The sequence below is a fragment of the Monoraphidium neglectum genome (genome assembly GCF_000611645.1).
Source record: "Monoraphidium neglectum strain SAG 48.87 unplaced genomic scaffold scaffold01327, whole genome shotgun sequence".
In the NCBI taxonomy this organism is placed as follows: Eukaryota; Viridiplantae; Chlorophyta; class Chlorophyceae; order Sphaeropleales; family Selenastraceae; genus Monoraphidium; species Monoraphidium neglectum.
The window spans coordinates 1-15,064 of NW_014012301.1; the positions used below are offsets into that span (position 1 = coordinate 1).

Consider the following 15,064-nt stretch of genomic DNA (forward strand, 5'->3'; position numbering starts at 1 on the left):
GCCCAGCCCAGCCCAGCCCAGCCCAGCCCAGCCCAGGCCGGCCCCACCCCACCTGCTGGATGCAAAAGTCCAGGAACTCGTGCCACGGCAGGAAGGACGGCCGCCCCGCGGCGTCCACTGTGTGGGCACTGGTGGCCACCAGGTACTCGCCAGCTGGCACCTGGCCGTGGTGTCCGTGGCAGCCTGCCCGCGGGGCCGAGCGAGGGGCGCGTCAGCATTGGTTTTGCTGGTGTGCACCATGCACAGGCGGCGGCAATCCTGCTCTGCACGCATCTTATGTGGGAGGCTTTCTTTCAATACTCGCTGGATGCCTGGCCTCCCACCCTGGTTTCCAGGCCGTATGTGGCCCCTGTGCCCCCTTCAGACTGGCCTTTGCCCTCTGAAGCATGCCAGTCTTCAGCAGCCCTCGCTTCCCAGCGGGGGCAGGCGCCCATATAGTGGCAAAGGGCGCTGTCCCAGACCCAGAGTTTGCATGAGGCAAGAAAAAGGTCAATCTTGCAACCCTCATCAAAAGACCCACCCACCAGTGACCATCTCAAAGCTCACAGCCATCCGCCGCTCCTCCAGCGACACCATCAGCCGCCGCAGTGCGGCCAGCGCGGCGTCGCCGCCTGCGCCATCGCCGCTGCAGCCGCACGACCGCTCGTAGTGAGCGCGCAGCAGGGCGGCGGCGCCGGCTGTGTAGTGGTTGTCAAGGGAGTTTTTTGCCGCAAAACCCTGGCACGCGTGTGCATGTATTCGTACAGGGGGTTGCATACATGAGAGGAAGGACAGCAATGGGACCTGGTGTAGCCAGGCTTAAGAGGGATGCAGACGGCAACGCAGGGCTGGCGCCGGGCCGCGCGGCCGCGGGTCTGAGGCAGCGCAACCTACGGCAGGTAAGAGCTGCGGAGGCACCGGGAGCGGGCGTTCCAACACCTGGCTCCAGCCAGCATGACACGCGCCAGCCCTGCCCCGCGCCCGCGCCCACCTGGCCGGCTGACAGCGTCACCAGGGAGCCGGAGTGCTTGATTGTGACCACCATGTAGCGCTCTGCCGCTCCTGCCGTGACCTGCCGGAAGCGGTGCGTGTCCGTGCAAGATGGATTCATGGGATGCTTGCAAATTTTCTGGTCAGCCTCAGTCCAACAAAGGGTTGCAGCCTGCATGGCATGGCAATGGGCTTGGTGCGATGGTGGTCACACAACAGCATGGGATGGTAGGTACGAGCCACTTGCCTGTGTGGTCAACAGTGTGTGTGTGTGTACGGGTGTGTGTACGTGTGTGTGTGTGTGTGTGTGTGTGTGTGTGTGTCTCAATACAACAATCTGAGACACCTTGCAGCCCTGCTGCGCAGAGGCCCCCACCTGGTCTGCTATGGCCTCGTCCTGGCCCTCATTTTCAAACTTTGGCAGGAACGCCTGCTGCACGCCCGCAGACAGCGCACGCGTCACACTTGCGTCTGTCACCACCTGTCCCACGGGGTTTGAATGCAGGGGAGCGGCAGCCGGGTCGGCTGCCGAGGGGGAAGAGCAAGCACACAACTTCGGACCAGCTGTTAGGAGTGGTGCTGGAACGCCGCGCCTAAGTGCCTCCGCCGCATGCATGCATTGGACATGTGCAGGCCACCCAGCAAATCTGACTGCATGACAAGGGCATGCATGTAGGCAACTAGAGAGGCATGCGTGAAGGGTGCGCGCATGCAGCCGCAAGCCCTGCGTCCGCCCGCGCCTTGAGCAGCATCCCCCTGAGCAGCGGCGCGTCGGAGCGGGAGCAGTGGCGCATGTACTTCTTGAACGCATGGTCGCTCAGGACATGGACCACAATGAAGAAGGTCCTCACGCCACCGCTGCCGTTGCCGCTTCGCTCGCAGCAAGACAGGGGATTGCCTGGGTCTGCGTCGCCGCTGCCACTTTCCCTGCCGCCCCCGCCGCCGCCATCCGCCGGCAGCTGCTCAAACACCTGCAAAATGTTGTTGGCAGAGGGGGAAAACACGGAAGCGACCACAACAGATTTACTGGTGAGCCACTTGGCCTTGTGGGCGGCGCTGGCCAGGAGGACGCCCTTGACATTTTGGGCTGCTGTGTGGGTCCTGATGGTCATGCCTGCAAGCCATCTCTTTCTGGAGACATTCGTCCGCGCCTGCCTGCAATTGGTTGCCCACCTTATATGAGACAGGCAGACACAACTCTTTGCACAGCTGCACCAGGTTGGCTAGCGCGACGGTGCCTGCCGCCGCTGTTGCAGGCACCGCCGACGCCATGGTGGATGTCAGCGGCGACGCCAACGCCGTCGGGTGTGGTGACTTATCAGGCCACTAATGTTTTTTGTGGAGGCTTCTCAGCTTTCGACAGCTGCAGATTTCCCGAGATCAGTCTCCAGTGCTGCTCCGACCAGGTACGGTATATGTCGTCTAGCCCTCTGGCAACTCGATGAAAAGACGATGCGGGCCGCGTTGATTGCGCACGCGAGCAAACATTTAAGTTGCAGGCACGCATGGGCCAAAACCTGCACAGATGCTCCAAGCAGCTGCCGCGCAGCTATTGATAATTCAAGGCGGAGGTGATACCGGTACATGCTCGCCGGTGTGGCCTGTCCATGACAGCGGTACATCCAGGAGCTTTAGATTTGTGTGAGACCTAGCATATGCGCCTGCAAAGCCCAGTGCTGGCTGGGTGTAAGCAAGTGGTGCAGCCAGTGGCCGGACATCGGTCTACGCATGCTGAACTGGCCTGCAGGCCGTTGGATGACCTCCGTGACGCACATGTGCCTGGCCCTGCTTCAAAAGAACAATGGATGTTGCCCCATGGCATTCACCTGTTGGGCCCATCCTGGCTGCACGCTATCTGCCCATCTGGAATGCTGGGCACAATGATGCCCAAGTAGTGGTGTGCCCAGGATGGGCCGGCAATGATCAACCAGTCGTCATTTGTCTTACACCTTTGCGGGTCAGGTATGGCAGCGCTCTGCCCCGGTACCAAAACACTCCATGTTGCATGAATCAACGCACACGCCACCCCAGATTTTTACAAGCGGCTTCCCCAGGTTGTTCTTGCAAAGGTCGAGGGGCAGCACGGACACGAAAGGTTTGGCAGGGAGGAGGGGTATTGCAACCACTGCAGGTGTCAGAATTGGCTGACATTTTGTACTGTAATCAAGAGTTTGCTGGTAGATGTTGTATTGGCGGCTAGCTGCCATGCATGTATGGATGTGGCCCACGCACCATCGCTGCGGAAGGCAGCGATGCACCGAACCCAGTACTGAAGCAAAGTGCGAAGCGGCTGCAAATGCAAGTCGGCAGGCGCTCAACAGCAGCAGTTGGACTGCATTTGTGTCAGACAAACTGGCTGCAGGTCATGGCGCACGCACTGTTGTGGAGAGCTTGCGCCCACCGAAGCCTGTGCAAGCCCATGTGCGTATCTTTCACACCCCCGGAACACATCAAGGGTTTAGGAGCAATCTTTGTCCCAAGGGGCATCTCCCTCCTAGTGTTCGCCCATCCCGCCATCAGCCTCCGCCGCTACTTCCTCCAGACGCAGCCGTGCCCGAAGCTGCTTCAGCTGCTTCTCATCCACGCGCCTGACAAAATGGACGGGCACGGGGCCCTCGCACAACAGCACCCCGTTGGTGGACCTGCCCAAGTTGCACAAGTGCGGCCCAGATGAGTCGTCGAGAAACCGAGGATGCCGCAATATGTCGTGTTTGCTTGGCGCTCGTGTATGCATTGTTTGCGCACCGCTGGTTTCAGGCATGGGTGCACCCATCCCTTCCAGTACACCCGAACCCCGGCCGCCACTCACGTGACAAACTCCAGGCCAGCCTGTATGGCCGCCCGCAGGTCGAGCAGCAGCAAGACTGTCGCCCAGTTGTTGGTGCGCTGGTGATGAGGTTCAGTCGCAAAGTGGATGTGGGTGCGGCTCATGCGGCGCAGCTCGCCGCTCTCCTGGATGGCACGCCACCTGGACACGAGTGGCATGTGGGTGGCAATGGCAGTGCGGGAATGGCGACAGCAACGGTGATGTGGGATTGGCGATGGCACCGAGAGGTACATGGGGCTACTCGCCTCAACGCAGAAGCCATAATGTTGCCTGAGGCTCAGGCAGGGCACGGTGACTTGGATACCTGCAAGCTTTGTTGCGCACCACGAACCGCTATTGCTGGCGCATGCGCATACGTGCAAGCGCGTCGCGAGATGAACACAGCAACTCACCCGTCCTCGCTAGTGACGTGCACCGCCACGGGTACATCTGCCGGGTCGCTCACACGCTGCAGCACCGGCTCAGAAAGCTCAAAGGAGTGTCCCTGAGCGGCGCGGATTCTCGGGGGGTCTACGGAATCATCCAGCACATAACGTCCCTGCGTTTGGTTGTGGATGCAGCACAATAGGGTCTCCACGAGGGCTAACTGCTCAGCTACCCACCCCTGCACCGCAAGACAGCCGCAGGCGTTGTGAAGGACGAGCGACACAGCGGGCGTGCCAAGTAATAGAATTCCAGGCATGCACGGCCCTGAAACCACCACCTTGGCATCAGCAGCGACGACAGCTCTGATGTCAGCCTCCGAGGGATGTAGCTTCAAGTGCGACAGCAGCACGGGCAGCGGCACCCACCCACTGGCATCGATCTCTGCAAACGGGTGGGATCGATGAGGATTCAGATGGTGGGGCAGCCACCGCGGGCACTGCTGAACAGTGTATGCTCATAAGCGGCCCCGCACGTCAACAGCGTATGCGCCTGCTCTGCGCCCAGCAGTGCTTCGATTTCTCCGCCTGCGGCCCATGCACCAGGCAAATAACATGGCAAACCAGAAGGCTATGCTGGTCCCACCCTGGGGCGGGTGGTGCCGCAGAATCCGAGACATCTGCTTGGATAAGGTCTTAAGAGCTGAATCTGACAGCACTGATCGTCCCACACGATCCATGGTGGTGCAGGGCGGGCTTCTTGCAGCAAAGCAAATCGTTACGATGATCTGTGTCTCGATTGTGTGTTGTCTATCTTAACGCATCCTTCAATATGGCCTTGAAACAAACTGCGGTGCCGTCAACATACAAGCAGGGTGGTGTTAAGGCATGCTGGGTTTCCGGCTTTGCAGCTGAGCGGCAGCTGGCAAAAGCAGGTGTCGGATGTGCGATGTCCTGGCACAATCTCAGAGTGGGCAGCAGCGGGCTAGCAAGGAAATCAAATTTTCGGGTACCAACCCCTTACTGAAGAGTCTTCAGTGAAGACATTCGGGAGTGTTGATGGTGGCCGTTGCAAATGCAAGCCGCCCCTGCTTTCATTTGCAGCACTGCAACTGGTGCGTTGCAATCCTCGCTCAGTGTTGCTGCCATTTCGTTCGTACCACCGTTCTCCCACGCACCTAGTGAACAAGAATGGTAACAACAGTTGACATCATGCACACAATTGAGGGGTTGTGCAAGTGGGGATGTGCAAGAGCGCGTGGAAAGCCGCTCAGCTTGCACGCACAAGCCGAGATGCCACCACCGCCAGCCGCTCCAGCCGAAACCATTGGCTGCCAGCTGTCTACACATAAGCCGTCTGAACATGCAGCAACCTCCGTTCCGCCCCGCTCCTCCCACCCCCGTCCAGCAGCCGCCAGCGCGAGGCGCTAGCGAGCCGCGTCCCAGAGGGTCCCGCCACTCATGTCCGAGCCATCGGTTCAGCTCAGCTCTGCATGCACCACCTCCACATCCTTCGCCTTGAGGGTGGCCGCCACCTCATCGATGGAGGCGTTGAGCTGCGGGGGTTGCAGAAGGCGGAGGTGCACGGCGGCAGGGAGATGCGTATGCCATGGTGGGCCGAGGGGCGATGGCGCCATGCAAGCATTCCCGTGCAACAATGTCACTGGCAGTGCACCCGTGCCAGGCCAGAGCTTTGATCACTGCTGTAACCCAGGCATTAAATGTATCAGGGGCTGTTATGCAGCCGCAAGCAATATGACGAGTCCCAGTCGCTCATTGCCCCCCCGTTGCCAGGACTTACCTGTGCAATCTTGTCAATCAGGTCCTGCTTTGTGGCCTCGGGGTCCTTTGGTACCTCCTCCTCCATGAAGCGCGGCAGCCGCAGCCGTGAGTCGTCGCCTAAGAGAGCGCGGCTGATCTGCAATGAGGTGTACGTGCATTGAGTGCGAACGCGTGGGCGCGGTAGCGCATGCGAGTGCGGTGGTGCAGTGAAGTGTGCGCAAGTGCGTTTATGCTGAAGCAAGTGAGTGCTTGAATAGATCTGTGAGTGAGTCAATGAGTGAGTGAGGTTGTGTGTAAATTGGTATGTGTGTATGTGTGGTGTTGATGAAAGTTTGTATGTGTGCCAAAAGTGTTGGGTGCAAGTGACACCATCGTGGTTGATTGGTTTTGTTTGTTTCGCACGTGAGTGAGCGCCAAATGTAGGACGGTGTGGATGCATGTGCACAAGAGAGTGCATACAACCGCAGATTAGGGCGATGTGCCACCTGAACAAGCATACGCATTACCGTACATACATCATGCGCCAAGCAGTTTCCCCAAAAGCATGCTGGCTTACCGAGGGTGCAAAAAGGAAACCAAGAGTGCCGAACACAACGCCGCCCATCACAAAGCCAGCAAAAAAGCTGCTGTCACTGCCGCGCTCCGCCCTGCATTGTCATGGTTGAGGGATGGGCGATATGTCCAACTGCCCTAAGAGTCGAGTCCTTGTAGAGCCTGGTCGCATCACAGCTCAGCTGGGCTTCATGCCAGGCGGCAGGTGGCGCTGGCCGTGTCAGCTCTGAGGCTGAGCCTGCGCGGCGCTGCAGAGTATCAGCAAACACAACAGGCGCCCACCTCGCCACCACTGACAGCTGCCGCGATGAGGAGGTCGGGCGCGCCACAGCTATCCGCCCGCTGCTCGACGCCCGCCGTTGCTGGCAGGCGGTCCGGGCGGAACCTGCGGGAGTAAGCGTCATACAGGAGGTGAATTCATTCGCTAGGGACATGTTGGCAGCGAGTGGAGCATGGATAGGGCATGTGCAGCAGTTCAAAGCGTGCTCTCCGTTGCAGAATCCGGGAACAGAGCCTCTCGTGGCTGCTGCCTGACGCCAACTAGTCACATTTGTGTCTAGCGTTCGCACACCGCTCAGGGTAGGGCAAGCGATTGCCATGGTAAAGATGGTATGTCCTCAGGTCGCGGGTGCAGTGAAAGGCCTCACGCGGTGCAAAATGTTGTATATGGATGCGAAACAGTCGTCAACAGGGATTGGCTCAACAGATCATGCAGTTACCATCGGATCACCCGTGAAACGCCTGCTCACCGGGCACACGGATCGGAACACGCTGAGGGCATAGAGTAGAAGAAACGTTTGTACAGGTCCTTTTGGCGCTATTCGGCAAGCTGCGTGCCAAATGGCTGCCATCTCGCCCGATCAGGACCAGCGTTTGAGAGTTTGACTCTGCGCAATGGCGGGCCAGAGCATGGACCAAACACTGATGAAGGTGTCCCTTTTCAACGGCTTGCCAGGTAACAATTCAAAGCCTGTTGCAGCATGGTTTACAAGGGGTGATGGGCCAACAGGGCGCATAAGCGTTGCTGACGCTCAGCAAACAAAGATGACAAGGGATTGCAAGCGTTGCTGCTCATCCTGCGCCGCCTCAGCTCCACCTCTGGGATGCCCCTACGTCGCCGCCGCTGCCGCTGCCGCTGCTGCTGCCGCTTCCGCTGCCGCTGCAGCAGCCGCAGCCCATCCCTGCTAGGTCAGTCGGCCGTAGCCTCCGGCGCGATCTCTCCCAGGTAGATGGTGCGGTCGCTGCTGGCGGACCCGACGATGGGCTCCTGCACAGGGTGCAGTTGGGAGTGAACGCGGCAATGTTGGGTGCGCAGCAAGGGCCGGCCCCACTCCCCATCTTCTGGTGCCCAGCCGCACGCCGCCGCTTGCACAGACACGACCCTGCTCTGGAGAACACGTTGATCGCGGCGCCCGCGCCCCCGCCGAATCCGCTCCACACTCACTTTGGGGTGGAAGGCAACCTCGTTCACCGACCCCTTGTGCCCGGGCAGCGCGTACTCCAGCCGCAAGGTGTCCACATCCCACACGTACACGATGCGGTCCGCGCTGCCTGCCGCCACGCGCTTGCCGCCTGGCGACCAGGCGCAGCGCAGCAGCAGGCGCTCAAACGTGTGCTGGTGGCCCGTCAGCACCTTGACGCACCTGGGGGGGGGGGCCGTGAGGGAGGGCGGGGAGCCAGGGGGACGCTATGCAGGCGGGAGCACGAGCCGTGCAGGGGTTGTGCGCAGCCACCGAGACAACCAGCCGGGGCGAGTTGTCTTGGTCATGCGGGTGCCCACTGCCAACAAATGCAGGCGTGCCGCACAGCAGGTATGCGGCAGGCACGCACCTGTCCGCTGGCGCATAGGGCCGCACGTCCCATACGCGCAGTGTGTTGTCCATCGCATTGCTCAGCAAGAAGTTGCCGTCGGGGCTCAAGGACATGCCTTTGTTAAGGGGGGGGATGACAAGGTGTGAGTCAGAAGGGGGATGGCGCGGCCGGGCAGCACGCAGGTATGAGGCGGGCTGAGGCGCACTGTTGTTGCTTGGCAAAGACGATGGCTTGACACGGCACAGGTTCTGGTCCCTGGAGGAGGAGACACCCTGCAATGCTATTCCTCACCGGTGATGGTGTCTGTGTGCCCCGCCATGCTGGTGGACACCACACCCTTCCGCAGCTCCCAGATGTGCACCTGGCGTGCAGCGCAGGCGAGCCAGCAACATAATGTTGAACATTTTGTGGGTTCATAATATCACATGGCCAGGGTCTCTTCCTGTGCTGTGTCTACGTGCTGATGTGTCAATGTCCTCTCGTTCATACCTGCTGCTCAAGTTGCATTTGCTATTCCGCATAAGCCGGCCCCCACTTCTGCCCACACACGTCCCCTGCCACCCTCAAGACTCCCCTCTGCAAACCGCTGCAGGATCGCATTCAAAGCACTCAAGTTGAGCACACCTGGTTGTCAATGCCCCCAGAGTACACCTGGTCCCCCGCCTCCGACCAGGCCACCGACGTGACCGGGAACTTGCCCGCGAAGGTGTGGCTGCTGCGCTTGCTGCGGACGTCCCAAAGCTGAGGGGCAGCGAGGAGGGGGGGGAAGGGTGTGCATGCGAAGAAGTTCGGGTTGATGCTGGACCATTCCAGCCTTCAAGGCCCTTCATCATGACGAAGTATCTGCAGATCCACGGAAGCAACTATTTAGCTACGACCCGCAAATCGAGCCGCTATCAACAAGAGTTTGAGGAGGGGAGCAGCAAGGCCAGGTCGCGCCTGCAGCAGGCCCTTCATGCTGCACAACTGCGAGTCCCCTTGCCACCACACCTTGACGCTGCCGTCGTCCGAACCGCTGACGAACAAGCCGGGGCCCCGATGCATGGGGCACACGCTGTTGACCACTGCCGTGTGCTCGCTCTGCCGCTTGACCTGGTGGCATCAGCAGGTGGGGTAGCACCATGCGAGCTTTGGAACACAGCCGCCCACCAACCAATGCGCGCCAGCCAACCCCTATACCCATTGTGCGACTCCGCAGAGTGTGAATGTTTGTGTGTGAGAGAGAGCGAGTGTGTGTGATTTTCGAGCGTGTACCACTCACAGCACGATCGCCACGCGTTGTTAAGGAGGGAGCTCGCTGGAAGCCAATTCTCCGCGGTCCTTGCAGCACACGCACCTGCATGCCCGTGTCCGCGTCCCAGCAGCGCACGCTCTTGTCTGCGCTGGCAGTGACAATGTGCTCCCCGCTAGGAAACCACGCCAGCTGCAGGATTGCGTTCTTGTGGCCCCTGGTGGGAAGAGGTCAGTGGTCGCCCAGACAGCAGGCAATGAGGGCTGGTCAAATACCAGCGGCAGCAGCAGCAGCAGGAGCAGCAGCAGCAGCAGCCGCAGCAGCAGCAGCAGCAGCAGCAGCAGCCGCAGCGGCAGCAGCAGCAGGTGCAAGTGACATACCAAGCCCGTTGTCCCATACACATACCGTATGAGCATGTAGTTTTCGCACTCCTCCCCATACGTGCGCCACAGCAGGATCGTCTTGTCAAATCCAGCCGAGGCGACAACATCGCCCTCGGGGCTGAACTGCAAGGCATAGACCTCGCCCTGGTGGCCGTGCAGCTGCATGATGGGCGCGAACAGGCCCGACGTGCGCCGCACGCCCTGCATGGACCGCGCGTTTATAGTGGTAGGTCAGCGGCGTGGCAACATGTTGGCCCATAGCGTGGTGCAGGTAGGAACCAGCACCGCAGTGGGCATCATGGCGTTGGGCCTCGTGGCCAGGTGCACGGACGGAGCCATGGCTGCACACGGCAACAGCGCTCAACGTCATCGTCTGCAACATGAGAACAGTGCGCTATGACCTCCTGAGGTCCGCAGCAGCAGCAGCCGGCGAGCGCACTGAAGCACCGCACGGCGAGATGCGGTGCGGTAGACGCGGCGCGTGCCATCTGCAGCCATCGGCACCGCACCTGCTTGTCTACACTGCCAACTATCAATGTGCCATCAGTTTTTTGCCGCTTCACCAGCGCCCCAGAGTGCCCATCTAGATCGCCAGGGGCCCCTCCGGGGCTGTGCGGCCGCTTGTCGGCCATGACAGCCCCGCTATCTATGTTCCCGTTTTGCTAAGTCCAGGCAGTACAGCTCTCACACTGCTTGCGTGATCTGGGGACTGGCTGGGCGTTCACGCTGCCTATGCACGTAACAAATCAATATTGGTCTACCAGGCCTCTGTATGGTACCGTGGCATGAGTTGCGGAGGTGACCACCAGACCACCTGCTGCAGCTGCACCCCTGATAGCGAGTGAGTGATGAATCAGACGCAGGTCTTTCGAGACAGTCCGCGCCTCATAGTTGGAGGCACCGTCTTCTACAGCGTGACACAAACGCTCTCCTCGACAGTTTGGCACAGGTTTACAGGGCAACCGCGTCTGACCATCCCGGGCCCCTGTCAGGGCCTTGTGCACTTGCCTTTGCGTTATCAAAAAGTTAGCCATGCCGAGCCTGGCGAGCCTGGTTCAGGCGTGCGGCACAGCCACCGTTCCCAGCGAAGGCGGTGTCGTGGACCTCGCACTGGCTGCTGCTGCTTCCGCCACGTCCTTCGCGCGCACCTGGAGCGGCCCTGTCGACGTCTACGCGATTGTGTCCAGCGTGCGATCACGCAAGGGCGCCGCTCAGGAGGGGCAGCAGGAGGCGGAGCAGGGCGAAGTTGTGTGCGAGGAGGCGTGCCTCGTAGCAGCTGCCGGCACTGACCAGCCCGCGCCTAAGGAGCACAGCAGCGAGGGGCGGTTTGCGCCGTACCGGCGTGGTCTCAGGAGGCATGAGGCCCCAGCCTATGTCATGTGAGCATCTTCCAGCGGCTCCTGCGTGTGGCTGCCCTTGTGTGCTGGTCGGGGCATTGATTCATGTTGGAGGGGAAGGCTGACGGGGGGGGGCTCCATCCAGCCTTGGCCATTCAGGTTTAAATCTGCTCGACACCCCAGCCTTGCCCTGCATCACTAATCATTCGTGCACCTACCCCTCTGACTGCTCGACTGCAGCTACCCTTACGTCACCCGTGGCTACACCAGCGGCGGCTCGTACACGCGCTGCTTGAGGGCCGCCTTCGAGTGGCACGCTGAGACGCTCAACGCCTGGACTATGGTGTTTGGCTGCGCCCTGTCTGCGTGCCTGCTCAACCATGCAATTTCAAGTCTGCGGACCGCCGGTGCTTCGGGCGGCGGCAGCTTCTGGCGCGGCGTGCCGGATGAGGCCCCCTTCTGGATCATGACGGCGGCCGTGTTCCTGCACGCGCCCTGGAGCATCGGCTTTCACCTTTTCAGGGGCATTGTGAGTGTTCCACAAGGCGGGCAGCTTGCGTTGCAGCACAGCGCGTCGAAGGCGGCCCCAACACGCACGGTCAGACCAATAGCTTGCATCCGCGCTTGCGCACACCCCCACACACGCACATCACACATGGTGCCTGGCATTCTTGCTGGACCGCAGAACAAGGCCGTGTACAACTTTTGGCGGCGGCTTGACCAAGTGTTTATTTTCCAGGCAAGGAGGGATGGGCGCTGGTTCCAGCAGCCGGCGGCCGCTGGACGTCCGTCGCAGCACGTGCCAGCACATCCCCTTCCTGTCCCCACAGCCTATGGAGTAGCAGCAACGCACTCTTGTTCCGTATCACCTCGCCCCTCCCACGCCTCTATTCCCTCACCTCATTTTCGTGGCCCGCTTGCGTGTGTGTCCGCAGGTGTCCCAACTGCTCACCCTGGGCATCTCGTGGTTCGTCTACGACTCGTGGTGGGCCCTCACCCTCAACATGGTCGCAGCGATCATCACCGCCCAGGTGGCCACGATGGACATCTGGGCGCTCCCCGCCGACTACAGGCGCCACCGCGGCGGCCAGGTCGCGTTTGTTGGCTGCATCGCCGCGTGCTACTGGTGGCCCATGGGCGTGCAGGCGGCGCAGGACCTGTGGGCATGGCGCGGCGCGGCCGGCCTCGGCCCCTTGGCTGCAGGTGCGGCAGGGCTGCCGTCGCTCGCAGCGTCCGTCTACACAGTCGGCGCGCTGGTGGCGCTGGCCTTTGGCGCAGCGACGTTTGCCCTTGGCGTGCCGGAGCGGCTGCTGCCCGGGGTTTTCGACACCGTGGGGTTCTCCCATCAGTGGATGCACGTGGGGGCGTCCGCGGCGCACGTGTTTGAGTACCTATTTGTCCTGGAGATGTGGAGGCGGCGCACCGCGGCGCACGCAGGCGCTTGATGCCTCACCCGCCCCGCCCGACCGCCGGGCCCGACCTCTGCCTCTCCTGAGGCTTGGGGTCGGGCCGCAGGGTTTGTACATCAACCAACCCAAACTGTGGGGCCGTGCCCCATCTTGGTCCCTGAGGCGTCCTGTCTTCCTTGACGCAGCGATGCCAGTAGCCCTGCCCAGGGCTGTGCTAAGTCCTGTCGCGAGCCAATCCCCTCCCTACACACGCTGTCCTGGCCGGAACCATGGCTTCTGGCCAGCAATGATGAGAGTCATAGGCACTGCGGGCCTTCACTAGAGTGGCCGTTCACCTGCAGCTCCCTTTTTTTGGCGCCTGGCACCCGAGCTCTGCTCGTGCAGAGCCTCTCACGCCTCGCACCCCAGCACTTGCTGCGGATCCCCCCCCCTGTGCCCCAGCACACAAGTGCTTGCGTCCTTCTGAGAAGGAGCTTGCCAAGCGTCGCTGTGTGTGCTGCAACAGGCAGGCACGCCCGCTTGCAAAGACTTGCTTGAGCATCTGCAGCTCCTATAGTAGTCAAGCACGACAGTTTGCGAGAGAAACAATATCTGGAAATGGTAAAAGAATTCAGCAGTTGACATCAGTGCATGTGTTTATCTGCGAGCATGTGCCAGGCCAACACTTGGCGGTCTGTGGACAGCCAACGCCGCAGCAAGCAGCAACCTGCAAGCGACCAATTGTTCCCTTACGAAGGGGGAACCTTGGGTTTTGGCTGCTGCGTGTGCTCTGCGATATGCTGGGCATGCGCGGTTTTGCTGCTCGTGGGTCAGGTGGCACTCGTGGGCTGACACGCGCTCCTATCACCCCTGCTTGGCCCAGATAACACAGAATCGGGTAACACAGCTCCAAAGCAAATAATCAAGGCAGGGTGCAGCGAGCCGTGTGGAGTATGGCCCGACGGTCTTATGCAGCTGCAGCTGCAGCCATGTAATCTTTACTCGTTGGCTGTGGTTTTGGCAGTGCCAAAGGATATTATACAAATCTAGGCCAATGCTAGATGACGTTTCCTTCATCTTCATCCATGTGCGCACGCATGCTGGAGACCATTGACCAGCTGAGGCACGGTTTCTTGTGCTGGGTGCCACACGCGCGGGTGGTTGATGACGCAGCGTGCAGCGCAGGATGACCGGGAGCTACTCCTGCTCATACCTTGAGAACATTGATAGTGCTGACCCGCGCAGCTTGCACACCGGGACGCTTTACAGTACGTGTCAAAGTGCTGGGGTGAGCGGGTGACCCCGGAACGCTGGTGAGCACTCTAGGTGAAACTTGTGTGTCTTCAGTTTGATTCCTCTTTGTAGGCCTCGGGTCAGCAAAAAGCCCGCAGGCGAACGGTCGGGATCTTGATTGACAGGGAATCCGCGCTTATCGCGGCCACGATGCAGCGTACGTCAAGCTTCAGGAACCTGGAAAAGCAGCATGTGCCATTCAGCATGCCCAAGGCATCGGGTCTGCTCAGCACGGTCGCCCCAGTGGCCCGCAACGGGCTCCGCCGATCGCAGCAGCTGGCGCGCCGCCTGAACGCAGGCGTCGCCGCCGCGGGCCGCCACTCGCTCCGCATGCTGAGCAGTGCCTGGGCGCCGCCGGCGCCGGCCGCGGCGGCCGCTGCGGCGGCGGCATCTGCAGGGGCGGTGGCCGCGGATGACGACCGTGACTTAGTTTGCGACCTCGACTGGAAGGCGTCCCTCACGTTCGCCCAGGAGGTGATCTGCTGGCACACCGCCGGCGCAGTCTGCTGTGTCGCGTATGCGCTGACCGCGCCGGCGGCGCTGAGCATCCCGTACGGCACGTGCATCGGGCTGCTGTTTGGGCTGCTGCTCGTCTTCATGCGGTCGTCCATGAAGGAGGTGCTGTACAAGGTGAGGCCGAGGGCGCAATCTTCAGTTCAAGAGGGCGCGATTTGAGATCAAGAGTCTGAGAAAGTGTGCAAACATATGCTTGCCTGCGACTAGCATCCGACATTCTGCGGGCGGCGGTGCGCTTGGCGCGCGGCCGCCCATCTTCGTCTGAGCCGACCCCGTTGCCCTGCAGCATGCCGCCGGCCCAACCCCGGGCTCCCGCGCGGCGGTTGGCGCTCTCCCGCATCGCCCTCACCCTGACGCGCCCCTCCTGCCCCCTCGCTCTGCCGCGCCCCGGCGCCCTGTCAAGGCCAAGGAGCGGATCGCATCCGAGCTCGGCGATGCAGACTCACGCTTCCACGTCCACGACAACCTGCAGGTGGGGCGGGCGAGGGGAGGGCAGGTTGTCGCAGGGCAGGGCACCAGGGCCAAGCGGCGCACGCAGCGCCCGCAGCGCCCACAGCGCCCGCAGACTCACCCTCCCGAGCCACGCAGGACCCGGCGGCCGCGGCCCATGCC

General features: G+C 61.3%; 5 protein-coding genes across 5 annotated transcripts; 2 read left to right on the forward strand and 3 right to left on the reverse strand.

The window, feature by feature from the left end:
- Positions 1 to 507: 507 nt before the first annotated feature.
- On the reverse strand, positions 508 to 2,241 carry MNEG_7483 (hypothetical protein; the record flags this gene model as incomplete). Its single annotated transcript, XM_014044040.1, has 5 exons — positions 508 to 677; positions 919 to 1,051; positions 1,346 to 1,450; positions 1,821 to 1,940; positions 2,143 to 2,241. 5 exons carry the CDS (start codon positions 2,239 to 2,241, stop codon positions 508 to 510), a joined length of 627 nt encoding a protein of 208 aa, XP_013899494.1.
- Positions 2,242 to 5,636: 3,395 nt separating this feature from the next.
- Positions 5,637 to 7,273, reverse strand: MNEG_7484 (hypothetical protein; the record flags this gene model as incomplete). The annotated part of the gene is made up of 4 exons (XM_014044041.1): positions 5,637 to 5,714; positions 5,960 to 6,076; positions 6,775 to 6,877; positions 7,242 to 7,273. The coding sequence occupies 4 exons, from the start codon at positions 7,271 to 7,273 to the stop codon at positions 5,637 to 5,639; spliced, it is 330 nt and encodes a 109-aa protein (XP_013899495.1).
- A 408-nt stretch (positions 7,274 to 7,681) lies between these two features.
- Positions 7,682 to 10,125, reverse strand: MNEG_7485 (Prp8 binding protein; the record flags this gene model as incomplete). The annotated part of the gene is made up of 8 exons (XM_014044042.1): positions 7,682 to 7,759; positions 7,937 to 8,135; positions 8,323 to 8,419; positions 8,596 to 8,665; positions 8,929 to 9,045; positions 9,295 to 9,396; positions 9,641 to 9,752; positions 9,941 to 10,125. The coding sequence occupies 8 exons, from the start codon at positions 10,123 to 10,125 to the stop codon at positions 7,682 to 7,684; spliced, it is 960 nt and encodes a 319-aa protein (XP_013899496.1).
- An 825-nt stretch (positions 10,126 to 10,950) lies between these two features.
- MNEG_7486 (hypothetical protein) lies at positions 10,951 to 12,700 on the forward strand (the record flags this gene model as incomplete). Its single annotated transcript, XM_014044043.1, has 3 exons — positions 10,951 to 11,297; positions 11,496 to 11,784; positions 12,191 to 12,700. The coding sequence occupies 3 exons, from the start codon at positions 10,951 to 10,953 to the stop codon at positions 12,698 to 12,700; spliced, it is 1,146 nt and encodes a 381-aa protein (XP_013899497.1).
- A 1,440-nt stretch (positions 12,701 to 14,140) lies between these two features.
- MNEG_7487 (hypothetical protein) lies at positions 14,141 to 14,611 on the forward strand (the record flags this gene model as incomplete). Its single annotated transcript, XM_014044044.1, has 1 exon — positions 14,141 to 14,611. The coding sequence occupies one exon, from the start codon at positions 14,141 to 14,143 to the stop codon at positions 14,609 to 14,611; it is 471 nt and encodes a 156-aa protein (XP_013899498.1).
- Positions 14,612 to 15,064: the final 453 nt, after the last annotated feature.